This window comes from Passer montanus, unplaced genomic scaffold (genome assembly GCF_014805655.1).
Source record: "Passer montanus isolate IOZ18808 unplaced genomic scaffold, ASM1480565v1 scaffold2, whole genome shotgun sequence".
In the NCBI taxonomy this organism is placed as follows: Eukaryota; Metazoa; Chordata; class Aves; order Passeriformes; family Passeridae; genus Passer; species Passer montanus.
In genome coordinates, this window is record NW_024366591.1 from 15,995,129 (window position 1) to 16,008,129 (window position 13,001).

General features: G+C 41.1%; 1 protein-coding gene across 1 annotated transcript in view; it reads left to right on the forward strand.

The window, feature by feature from the left end:
- HECA (hdc homolog, cell cycle regulator) overlaps window positions 1-11,887 on the forward strand; it is a 39,324-nt gene extending 27,437 nt beyond the window's left edge. The window contains exons 5-7 of the mRNA XM_039706861.1: window positions 631-1,671; window positions 4,784-4,938; window positions 7,564-11,887. Of these exons, the coding sequence (XP_039562795.1) occupies window positions 631-1,671; window positions 4,784-4,938; window positions 7,564-7,728 (1,361 nt within the window). The 3' untranslated portion in view covers window positions 7,729-11,887. The remainder of the gene's footprint in view (window positions 1-630; window positions 1,672-4,783; window positions 4,939-7,563) is intronic.
- The last annotated feature ends 1,114 nt before the right edge of the window (window positions 11,888-13,001 follow it).

A 13,001-nucleotide genomic window follows, 5' to 3' on the forward strand; every position in this document is an offset into this window, starting at 1 on the left:
GTCTGTATTTGCCTAAGCAATGTAATGAAGGCCCTGCTTTCTCTACTAGGAACGTAAGCTCTTTGTCGTGCTTTTCAAAGTTCTCGGCTCCCTCCTTCTCTCCCTAGCTGTTGTCTTTTGCTCAGTCCCCAAAAAAGAAATTTATTTTCCCTCAGAAATGATCAATTCCTGCCTCCCCCCATGATTGCAAAGCTGGGCTTTCTTACTTGTATTGCTCACTTGCTTTTCAAACATCTTGCATTTCAAACAGGCATCTCTGTGTGTTCCCCCCATGTTGCCGGTCAGGCTTCAAAGCAGCTCTCCAGAAACATTCTCAATGCTTTCTCCTTTCTTCTTAATGCCTTGCAACGGTATCCACAAATACTTGAGGAGGGCTAATGCTTCTGAGGTGCTTTGGTTTTAAGTATTACACAGACTGCAGTGTCATCTTGTTTCTTTATTTGTGCATTTCCTCATCTCTTTTCACATGCTTATCTCTTTTGGGCAAGTACTGCTTTTTTGCACTGACCCAGAGCTGGTGCTTGTGGCCCTTCAGTATTACAAGTTGTTAGTAACAGCTTGGGTGTTTAAAGAAAGTACTGCAATAAATGGGCCATGAGGTTATTAATATATCTGTTTTACCTTCCACAGAAGCCCCTTGTGCCACTCCACTGATCTGTAGCTTTGGGAGGCCTGTGGACCTGGAGAAGGATGACTACCAGAAGGTTATATGCAACAACGAGCACTGTCCCTACAGCACTTGGATGCACCTTCAGTGCTTCTACGAGTGGGAAAGCAGCATCCTCGTCCAGTTCAATTGCATTGGCAGGGCCAGGAGCTGGAACGAAAAGCAGTGTCGCCAAAACATGTGGACCAAGAAGGGATACGACCTGGCTTTTCGGTTCTGCTCCTGCCGCTGCGGGCAGGGTCATTTAAAGAAGGACACAGACTGGTACCAGGTGAAGCGGATGCAGGATGACAAGAAGAAGAAATCAGTGTTGGAGAAGAGTACGGGAAGGTCCATGACAGAGTCAGCAGAGGAGGCCAAGAAAGGCAGGCCGGCCAACAAGCCGCAGAAAGGCTTGAGTAATGACCTGCAGCGAAGGCACTCCATGGACAGGCAGAACTCCCAGGAGAAGGGTGTCATGGGGGGTAGCTACGCCGTTCGCTCGCCTTGTGTCTCTCCCGGCCAGTCCCCACCCACCGGCTACTCCATCCTCGCCCCCACGCATTTCAGCGGCCCTCGTTCCTCGCGATACCTGGGGGAGTTTTTGAAGAATGCCATTCACCTGGAGCCCCATAAGAAGAACATGGCTGGGGGGGGCATGTTCAGGAATGCACATTTTGATTATGGGGCGGCTGGCTTGCAAGCACACAGATCAGGACACTTCGATACCCCAGTGCAGTTTCTGAGAAGGCTCGATCTGTCTGAGCTGCTCACTCACATCCCCAGGCATAAATTGAATACTTTCCATGTGCGGATGGAAGACGATGCCCAGGTGGGCCAAGGGGAGGACCTTCGGAAGTTCATCCTCGCTGCTCTCAGTGCCAGCCACAGGAACGTTGTAAACTGTGCTCTGTGCCACAGGGCGCTGCCAGTGTTTGAACAGTTTCCGCTGGTGGACGGGACCCTGTTCCTTAGCCCATCAAGACATGATGAGATTGAATATGATGTTCCCTGTCACCTTCAAGGTACAGGTTGTCTGTCAGTCATGCTAGGTTTCATTAAATGATGGAACTGCCTTCTGTGCCCTGTCCCTGCCATTACAGATTTCCATCCTGGTTCTGCATTTTTAAGCAGTTCTGTAAAGCTTGAAGTAATGTCCAAAATACTCACGTGGATCAGATCGAAACACTTAGAAGGAATTAAAAAAGATGCCGTATAGAAAGATCCATGCTTTGTGTTTGGGCTTACAACTACACAAGTTCTGATCTGATTCCTAGGTAGACCATGGGAAGGTTTTCCAGCCAGTCTGTTCTGGAGCTTAAGCATGCTTGTTTATCTCTTGGGAACATTACTCCAAGATGCACACCAACCTTGTAAACCACCTTTTCAATTTAAGCATGCTGTGCTGCAGCCTGGCTGAAAGTTGTATTTGTACTGCTGATGAGGGAGAGGCACCTCTCATCTGCTTTCAGACTACAGAATATCAGTTTTGTTTCATAGCTAAGTATTATTTCTTATATACAGAAAAGGCTGTAGTCTGGCCTGTGATAGCATAGGCTTGGAGAGGTTAGATGTGGTGAGAGTAAGCTTTTAATATGGTGTGTTAAAGCAGCAGTGTAGCAGTGAAGATTTTATACTTATTTCCAAACTTGCACGTGCTTGAGCTATGTCTTGATTATGTCCTAGCTCTCAGATGAGTTGAGACCATAGCACGTGTTTGGTTTTTCCTCCTAGAAAAACAAATTAATGTGGGCCAGCATGAGCTTCAGCTCTTCCAGAAAGCTGTGGCCCAACCTTAAGTCATGGGGTGGTACATGGCTGGATGTGCCTGTCCTGCAGCCTGCTAGCAGGCAGCATGGCTAAAATAAGTCAGAGAGTATTCCTTGTCAGGTGGTCAAAAGCACAGAATTATGTGTTGAAAAGTGTGTTGGTAAGGGATTAACCAGAGGTATTTTAACATTAAAGTTTCTCACCTTTCAGTAAAGTAAATTGTATCCCATGCATGGTCATAATATGTTATGTAACATACCTTTGCTCAGTAAATTTTGTATTTGATTTTTTTATTTCCTTAAATCACTATGCACTAAGTCACTAAACTGTATTCACACTAACATTATTGTTTCTGTCTTGCCTAATGTACTTTAAGGAGAAAAAGCAACAAAAAAATACACAAGCCAGAAAAGTTCCAGGATAAACAGAATATACCTGTGTGAGATAACTATGCTTATTTGCTTCGATGGGGAATCACACAATGTGCTTGTGATTTTATCAGTACAAAAAACTGGTTTAGTAATAATAGTGAAACTCATTGTTTGTTAACATTTACCTCTAATAATGAAACTGTGAAATGGTTTTTCTTTACCTTGACTATTTTTTAACTGTTGGATGATATATCTGAAAAACTTGTTCAGACAAGTTGCTGTGAATAATTAATTGTTAAAATTTTGCTTCCTTGTCCTGGGTAAGGTGGATTCTTACCAGAAGTATTCTCTGAAATGAAATTAAGCTGTAAGGTGCTATTCCGGGCTGTTATTTTCTTTTCAGTACAGAAAATCATTTATGTTACTTCAGGCATGTTTAAGATACCAGGTGCCTCATATCCAATACAAAAACTATCCTGATAATTAAATGGTTGGGGAAGGTAGTATTTTAAAGTGCAGAAATGGTACAGAACTTCAGATGGGGACAGATATTTATCTTCCTGCTCAACACAACTGCTGTGCATGGAGATGTTTGAACATCATCAATCTTGAGTGTTCAGTTTAGGAACGGAGTTAATTATATATGTTATGTGTATATTAAATACATTTTAGTTTCATCCCATCATGTTTTCTAGAGCTGAACATGCCAATGTAGAATAACTCAATTTTTACCAGCTCACACTAGTAAGTGTATTTTATATGTATGTTTTAAGAAGAGTCTGTTTTTTCTTGTTTTTCTAAAATAGTTGGCTTAAAAACCAAAACCAGTAAAACCACAGACTATTAATTTTGTAAGTGTCTGGTATAGACTGATCATAAATTATTAATATTTTGGTACCATTTTTGTAGAAGAGTTACAAGATTGTGTCTGTTGAATTACAGTTTGTGATGTGTTCAGTGCTTTGATGCCAAAGAGCACAAATTGCAATCCAAGGTGAACACATGTTGAACACAGTCCTGTTTTGTGTTTGGTCTGTAACTTCAATACTGCTGAGCTCTGTCTTACATAGCAGTGCAACATCTGGTATGTTACAGGATTAGTACTCGGTGTCAGGCCAACTATTAAATTGCAAATCAGTTTAGTCACTACAAGTCAGGCGTAATCTAGGTACCAGATCTTTATAATTTATTTAGGAATTTTGGTTTTTTGTGAAAGTTGGTCTCGGATTTTGCATTGGTTAGTTCAGTCACATGTATGTGGTGAAAATATTTAATTTCCTAGTCTGAGCCACTTTTTTGTTTTTTATGGACATAAATGTAACTCAGGTTTTGAGAGCCATTGTCCATACAGAGCCCAAGGTGATGATAGAGCTCATTATATTCATAGTTCTGAACGGCATGTTAAAGTCTTCGTATGTGTAATATATAATGTAAATATACTTGTTAATGAACAGTCAGAAGAAAGTACATCAAAAAAATTTGCTCTTCTGACTGTTGCTTTTTTCCCATGGGGACTATTAATTAGGTTATTGGTTCCCTCTTTGCTGGAAGATACCAGCAAGTTGTTAAATGAATCTGTACCAAGTTTGCTAATAAGTTTCAGCACTTTTCCACTTCTTATGTCATGTGGGGATGAAGCTAGGGCAATATTCTGGTTTTGGAAACACAGCAGCTGATCTTACAGCTTAACCTGGCATCTCTTCTTGGAGGTTTAGCAACTCCTTCTATAAAATATTCTGCTAAGACCTACCAGCAAATGATGTAAGGGAGAGTGGGCAGGGTGATGACTAATTCCTGAGTTCTGCATAGCTTCAGTCAGGCCCTGTGTATTTCCTATGGAGAAGTACTTTTTACTTTATCTTTCACTCTTTATAAAGAAAAAAAAAAGAAAAAAAGATGTGATTTGTATCTCTGAAGGTCAGATAGCACATTGCAGAAAATGTCTATTTTAATCTTCTCCTTTTGGCTCCTTAAAATGTGTCTTTTCTGTCCACAGGAAGGCTTATGCACCTCTATGCTGTTTGTGTAGACTGCTTAGAAGGGGTTCACAAAATTATCTGCATTAAGTGCAAGTCCCGATGGGATGGAAGCTGGCATCAGCTGGGAACCATGTACACCTACGATATTCTGGCAGCATCTCCCTGTTGTCAGGTTAGTACCATACATAAGTAAGTCTCATAAGGTGAAATTCCAACTGATTCGATAAAGTCAAGGTTGTGTATCTTTTTTTCCCTTTCCTCCTTCCATCCTTCTTTCCAGCCTGTACCTATGAGTGCAAGATAAGAGGGCTGACGGGTCTCTGTCCCTTTGTTCCCAGAGGTACAATGGCCTTTAGCTAGGCTCAAGTCATTGCAAGGGTCAGTGGTTAATACACTTACGTTTTTAAATAAAGCCCCCTTTAAATGCATTGGTAATTAAATCTGATGCTTCATCACTAGTGCCAGGTATAGTTCCACCTTTTGAGCTGATGTTTTATGTTTCCAGGGTTTTTTAGTTCATACATTGTGTTTTATCATAATTGTAGCAAAAAAGCTCCAAGGGAACAGAAAGGTCCAAAGTGTCTTTGTGCTTGGACATAACTCAGCTCTCCTTAATTTTGTGGCTGACCCTGGTGATGGCCCTCACCCAACACAGCCTGAAGCAACTTCATGTTCATTAAATGCTCACCTCATCTATGCCTTGAGAGAGCAAGATCTGAGGCCTGGGGCTACTCCTGAGTGTGTCTGAGACAGCGGGATTGTTTGAATTCCAGAGAATTAATTGTCCACATGATAGAGCACTTCTGCTGTGTAGGTAGGGGTAGACAGCTGTGAAAAAAACATCTGTCTGGGAATGACTCAGTGCTCTGCTCCAGGTGCTCGCTGGGACACGCAGGTGGTGTAGTAGGTCAGGGCAGAAGCCCTGCAGAGATACACCCATTCAAACTGGGATCACTTCATGGTAATGTGCATACTTCAAAGCCATCTGAAATACCAGTTTCTCAATATGCAAAATGACAGTTTATTTTAAATTTAACATATTTACCAAAATGTGTTGCTCAAAAGGCAAGTGGTGGTGCTGCTGCTGGATAAGGTGACATTGGTAGCAATTATAACTACAGACTGATACATTACCTCCAAATTTAGTGTCTCTTGAGGCTTTAACTTTTTCTTCTTAAATAAGAACTTTTAAAGGTGAGGAAAGCACTGATACTAACTTGCTACCTTTGTAAAAGTCAGCAGCTTCAAATCTGAATTTTTTCTGTTGAATGTACAAGAAAAGATTTAAGAGCTCATTATACAAGAGCCTTAATTACATGATTAATGGACAGTGTGACAGTACATGGTATAAGAACTCACTATAAAAGCATTAGCTGCAGTGACTGTGATTGCCAGATAATAAGCATTATTGTTTCACCATGATTGTTACAGATGATTCTATGCATACAGAAGAGTGACATTTAAATATGGTATATAATAGAATTCCAAATTGCCTTTCTGGATTTATTTTGAATAATTTCACGCCTTACTTCAAAACATTTAATTCTACATCACGAATTTGCAGTAGAATAACAAACTGCAACCATTGTCAGATTACTAACTCTTAGCTGATGTGCTGAGGAGAACCTAAGGAGAAAACACTTTGGTTAAGAGTTCCATAAAAATTCATAACCTAGTAGATTGTATTTCTTAAAATTTCTGCTTTTCAAGCAGAACAGTGAAGTTGTTGATTTGTTTCTTTTTGAGTCTGGTCTCAACGGGGATAGTACTTTCATAATTTCCTCCTCTCCTCATCCAGGAAAATCCCTTAAATCAAGATGGCCTAGACAACACTTCTTGTTCTTTTAAGTGGAGAGCTGAAGCTTTCATTAGTGTACTGGGCTGTGAGGTTAAACTATGGTGCAGCTCAGATCCTTGCTGCTCATTTGCCATTTTTACTCTTTAACTTCTTTACAGTCTCAAATCCTTTCTGCTTCTCTTGATTTTTCCAAAGGGCTTGCTGAGCGTTCATGCTGCCTGTTGCTTTCTTTGTATCAGATGGGCTGTGTTTCTCAGCTGGATTTCTTCTGAAGTCTCACTTTTTTGCAACAGCTGAATATTAATAGCTCTGTCTGTCCTCACCTATGACCTTGGATTACTTCTCATATACACCCAGTTAATGTTGCTTCTTTGTCAGCTGGATTTTGTAGGATAGTTTGTGTGTTGAAGTGATGTTTAGTTTGTATAACCTGATATGTACTATAAATGTTTAAATAGACACTTAAAGTGACACAATACCATGTTGTGCTGATAAAATAGATCAATTTATACATTTGTTAAGCCAAAAGACTAAAATGCTGATATATTTCATAGACAGATGATGTTCAAACGTCAACCTAAATGGTTGAATTACGTGGCACAAATACGAAATTTCTCTCTTCGCTTTGATGCTTCATTAATGATTTATTGAGACTCCACTTCTTGTGCTGGGAAATGAGGAATTGATTCAGAGATTAAGCAGCACAGAATAAACCTTGATATTCTCTACCCTCCATCAGTCAGAGTGGGAGGTGACCCACTCCCCAGAATTTGGTGGTGGTCTTTAATCTCAAAGGATGGTGTGTGTGTGTGAGTTCCAGTCCAGGTGAGGAGTGTCTCTACCAGCACATCCCATTACTGCCAATTTCCTGACTGACCCCTTCTCCTGCTGGGGAGGACAGGGGACTGCCTCTGGCACCTCCTTTTCCAGAGGTGAGAAGCTGAGGGGGAGTGTGGTTATTTCAAAAAGTTTTTTTGTTTGTTTCTTTGTTTTTTGCAGGCTCGACTGAACTGTAAGCACTGTGGGAAGCCAGTAATAGATGTGCGGATTGGCATGCAGTATTTCTCTGAATACAGCAACGTCCAGCAATGTCCTCACTGTGGAAATCTAGACTACCACTTTGTGAAGCCATTTTCTTCATTTAAAGTTTTGGAGGCTTATTGACGAAAGCTTTGCTTTAGTAATAGCTATTTTATGGGTATTTCAACTTTATTACATATCTTTTTATAGGATTCATTCTGTGATGAAATCTAATTTCTTTTCTAACTGAAAGAGCAGCTTCTTTGTCAGTGTACATATTAATATGTATATATACATGTTGTTAAAACCAGAATCCTCCTGACAAGATCTCTGTGAAGGTTGGAGGCAAGCCAATTTAATGGCCTTTCAATATATCCCATGTGTGGGGTAAAGTTCAGCTAAAAATGACTTGGGTTTATTTTTTGTATAGTTGTAATACAGTTTATAGGAAGGGTGTGGGGAGACATAAAGGACAGAGAAATATGTCCAGTTGGAAAATGGGTAATTGCATAGGGTTGTTCCTCCAGCTTGGTGGAAATGGGAAATCCTTGGAAAGAAACTGTTACTGTTGAATTAATTCAGCCTTTTGCATTGGTTCCCAGGGGTGCAGGAGCTGGCCCTCTGTTGCCAGTCCCCTCAGCAGGCTTTCTTTGATTTCCCATGACTGGGGTAAACTGAGGTATCATGACAAGTGAATGTAAATGTGTGCCAGAACATGCAATCTTGAATGACTTCTTTTGGCATTGTGTCTTCCTGCTACGTGTGTTTGATGTGCATTGCCCTCACTGAGTTACAGTGCAGGCAATAGTGCTGCTTCCAGCAGGGCTGTCGTGGGTCATCTGCTCATACCAAAACAAACTGGAGATCTTAAAATGCTTTATTTAAAGGTGTTTCTTCACAGACATTTTAGGGAAGGAGCTGGCTGAGCTGAACAGGGGTGTGGTTGTATGTGCCTGCTGGGACTGAGGGTTTGCTGTCTGCTGCAGGCTTGTGTGGCTGGTGTGGAAGGAGAACCATGAAGTGGGGTCTGGGCCCTCAGACCTGTGTGAGCTGAGAGGTAGAGTACAAACATGTCATCAGCTTTTAAAACAATTAATTGCTGCACCTTTGTCTTTAAAAATTGTGTTCAGTCTAGGATCTAAAAACAAGGAGATGTTTTAAGAAAGCAAACTTAGCATATTTACTTCCTACATGCCTCTGTGCTGTACATAAGACTGCATTAAGCAGTGAATTTGTATCAGAGAGCTTGGCCCTGTAGACTCTGCAGTTGTTGTTTCTTGACTACCTTTTCTCCCTTCCTTAAATAAATTTTTCAAAATAGGTCATTCATCTTTTGCTTGGTTTCTCAAATCAGTTGAGATTTAAGGGACGTTTGGTTTTTTTGCTTTTCTCGATAGTGTATTTATGAAGTGTTTGTCCACTGGAGAAGTGTGGGGTTTGTTTCTGTTGACACAGTGGATTATTTTTTACTCCTTCTGAAACCTTTTGTTTTTTCCAAATTAGAATCTTTTTAGAGTGTATCTGTTGAAATCACATCTTGAAAATGGCCCTGATAGTCTGCCACCCTGGAAAAGAAAACAAAAAAGTCAGAAGCCAAAATAGTGTTTTTTCCTATGTTGGACTGAGAATTACACTTTCTGCCGAATTAAGAAATTGTCATGCACATAAAACTCAAGCTGAAAATCCATGTTTCTTTGTGTGTAAAAATGCCAAGTTCAGAGTTTTATTTCCTGGCTGTCTCCACTGCAGAATTAGCTCCTTTTAGCATTAGCTACCCTTCAAGTTATACCCAAGCTGCACAGGGTGTTGGCACAGTTTGAGTGGCAGTGTCCTTGGGTGCCACCCAGCTTGTGTGGTCCAGCGCTGGTCTGAGCAGCCGTGTTAGCAGGCTGTGGTAGCCTTCACCACTCGTGCTCCTCTCCTTCTGTGCAAGTTCCTGGGCTTGGTTTTGGGTTTGGAGTACATTCCTGAGGTTTTGTGCAGTTGTCCTGTTGGCACCAGTTTTGGGAAAACCTGTTTCTTCTTCTGGGAGAATTATGGGAAAGACTTTGGAGACTTCTGACACTGTCTTTTCATGGTGAGCACAAAGTTACACCAAGCCCAGCTGCAGTGGGACCAGCACTGCACCCATTGTCCATGGGAGCAGGAGCTGGCCTAGGGCATACCTGGGCAGGAAGAAGGTTTCTAGCAGAAAAAATCTAATTAGCTGTGCAGTGTAGAACTTTCCTTGTGAAGAACAATGGAATTCTAATTTGCATTAACTCCTCCAGAAGGATGAGCCCTTCAGCTTTGATGGTGTGTTGAGCAATCTGCTGGAGTTAGGGTGGCTGACCAGGTTGGAGTTGTGTTGCCTGGCAGGACCATGAGAACCAGACTAGACAGAAAGCAGCAGCTCTCACAGTGGCCTGAAATCACGCAGCAAAGAAAGCTCCTGTAATTAGGGAATTAAAGAGAGCAATTAAAGCATACATCTCTTACTGTAGGTTCAGTCTTGAGTGCCAGTCACACGTAATGAGTCTGGGGTGTCAGTTCCCACACAGGATATATGGCATTGTGTGCTGCTTTTTGTGCAGTGTTGGAGGAGGTGTCACTGTACAATGCACATGGTAGAGGAGAAGTGGGATCTGGAGTTGTCCTAGATACTTGTTTGCTTGCTTCCCTTAGAGTAGCTTAGTTTATAATCTGCCCTTTAAGTTTTTGGATGCCTCTCTAGACCTGTATGTGTGACAATCAGAAATGAGTAGACATGGAATAAAGGAAATATGGTCAGCTTTAAAAATAAGTATTTGAGAGATTGTGTAATACATCCAAGTCAAAACCAGGATTGGAGCAGACTGAGAAAATGGGATGGGAAAAGCACATTTAAAGTCTTAACACTGACAAGGAATTACATACAAATCTATCTAAGAAAGCAGTTTAGTTCTTTGCCAGCTTTTCCTTTTAATCCTGCTGTTGAGTCTTACCTAATGCTTGAGGAATACCTATTTTCTTGTGAAACACATCTCTCAGCTGGAGGCTAGCAGCATACATAGCACTGTAACAATGATCCTCGGTGGAAACCAGCTGAGCTACAGAACGGTTCTTCTGAACTTTCACTCGAAAGTAAATTATCCATAATTTGTAAAGGCTTTCCCTGCTTCTTGTTGGTACTGAAATCTGCTCTTGGTTCACTGGAAAATTCACTATTTTCTCTAACATGCAGTTTCCAGTCAAGCAGTCAGCCCTCACCTTTGGCCAGGAGAGTTTCCTGGGCTTTGCCGAAGTAGAAGTGCACATGCAACTTCTTTAGGACCTGATGGCTGCTTTGGAGGTTAAACTAGACCACAGTTTCTCTGCTTCCTGTCTTGACAAGCACTGGAAGTAGTCATGAGCTTACAAATGCATCATAAGGGATAATTTCCTCCCCAGCTAGGGAGCTGCTTGCTTTGTTTCTTTGGCTAGTTTACTCTTCATTACCTTTCCTTTCTCTGATGCTGTGTGTTCTTTCTAAGCTGGCCCATGGTCAGATTAAATTTGCCTGCAATATATTGTGTAAATGAGAATGCAGTCCTCTGGATTTAGAGGTTCATTCTGCTCTTCTTCAGTGCACGATACTCCTTGTGATAGTAATGGGAGTTGCATGTGCAAATGCTTTTCTTTCCAGTAGTTAACTCCTTTCCATAGGAGAGGCTTGCATTTAGGTAGGCTTCATATTTTGGATGTGTAAAACTGAATTAATCCATCAGTAAGATGTCTACAAATAAATTTTGATAACCATAACTAACAAAATGGACATCTTTTACACGCTGATGTGTAATTTGACACCTACCAACATAAGCAGCCTGAAATTGTTGTTCTGTCTAATGCTGCAGAGTCATTATAAAACTACAGTGTTTTATAGCCAGACCATAGACTATCCTGTAGTCTATTTACATTAACATCTCCAGTAATGAGCAGTGTATTCATAATGAGTTGAGTTGGAAAAATAAGGAATATTCCTACAAGGGAGGCATCTAGCCCAATATTTTTCTTTTTTTCTTTACCTTCCCCCTCCCATGTGTTCCTTATTTTGCTGTACCAAGTAACCAAGGACAAACACGTTGTAAGGCCACTGGTGAGAAAACCCTTCAAAATGTACTTGTCCATAAAGGTTTCTTGTTGAGACATTCTTGGATTGCACTTTTGCAGATGGAAGAATATGTACATAGCAAATGAATGTTGATGAAATTAAAATAATTGGTTATGATATCATTTATGTGTGTTGTTAGAGAATATTTTGTTGTGAGTTCTCTGTATTAAAAAATAATAAATACCAGACAGCTAATGGTGTGGGTTCTTCTTTCCCTGTTCTCTGGAGTAGTTTCTTACACCTGCTCTTCATAGAATTACTCCAGTTTCCTTAATTTTAAAAGACACAGTAAAACCAGGTTTTTGGTGTCAGTTACAATGGAGCTTCATTGTTACTTTAAAGATTGTTGTACTGCAGAGGTCACGGTGGGGTGTGTGTGATGTGTCACCATGCCAAACTGAAGTCCTGTTCACTTTGTTGGTGTCAGAAATGCTCCTTCTGTGGCACAGTCAGTCCTGCAGGAGCAGTTTCAGGAATGCTGGTCTGCCAAGCGAGCTGCTGCCTGTGGGGCTGAATGGAGGGCAGAGTGCTGTGTCCTTCACTTCTGGTGGAGTCTGTTACTGGAAAAGTACCCTGTGATGACTGTGAAATATCAGAAGAGCTTCTGGAGGGAAGAACACAGCAGGGTAGCACCTAGGGCAAAAGGGCTTCCCACGTTAGGACAGAACACTTCATCTCTGAAACCTGGCTGCAAATTTTTGTTCCTAAGGTTTCTCAGTGTAACTAATAATGAAATTACTAATTTTAGCAAACCTTGCTCTATGTGCTTATAGCGTGATTTTTCAGCCTTTATACATTACCACAGAGAAGTTCAGGAAGGATGCAAGTGATCAAGGCTATCTGAACATACAAAAGGTGAAGTAAATATTTCTGGGGGGGGGGAAGGAGTGCCACAGTTCAGGAGGCATGAGGTGAGATTTGGAAACACTCTGAAGAGCCCACTGTAGCTGTGCAGGTTTAATTTTGGAAGCAGATTCTGCGTCTGGTTTGAATAACCTTGAAACTGACAAACCTGTATGTTAATTGTGAAAAGCCTTCTGGATAACTGCTGCTTAAAATACAAGTACCTGCTCATGGAATGGGAATGTAAATAAGCTGCTATCAGCTAATTACAAGTGACTGCAGTGATTCCATATTGATATTTTGCTGAAGGGTCTTAGGTCATGGTTTAAGCATTAAGCCAATGTGGGAAAACTAAATGAGAACTAGTGTTTTGTAGAGACTGTTCCACTATCATAATTACTGCAGTCTTTGGTACTGAGCACTGAACTGCAGAATTTCTGGTTTGATCTGCTGTGTTACTGTGTTG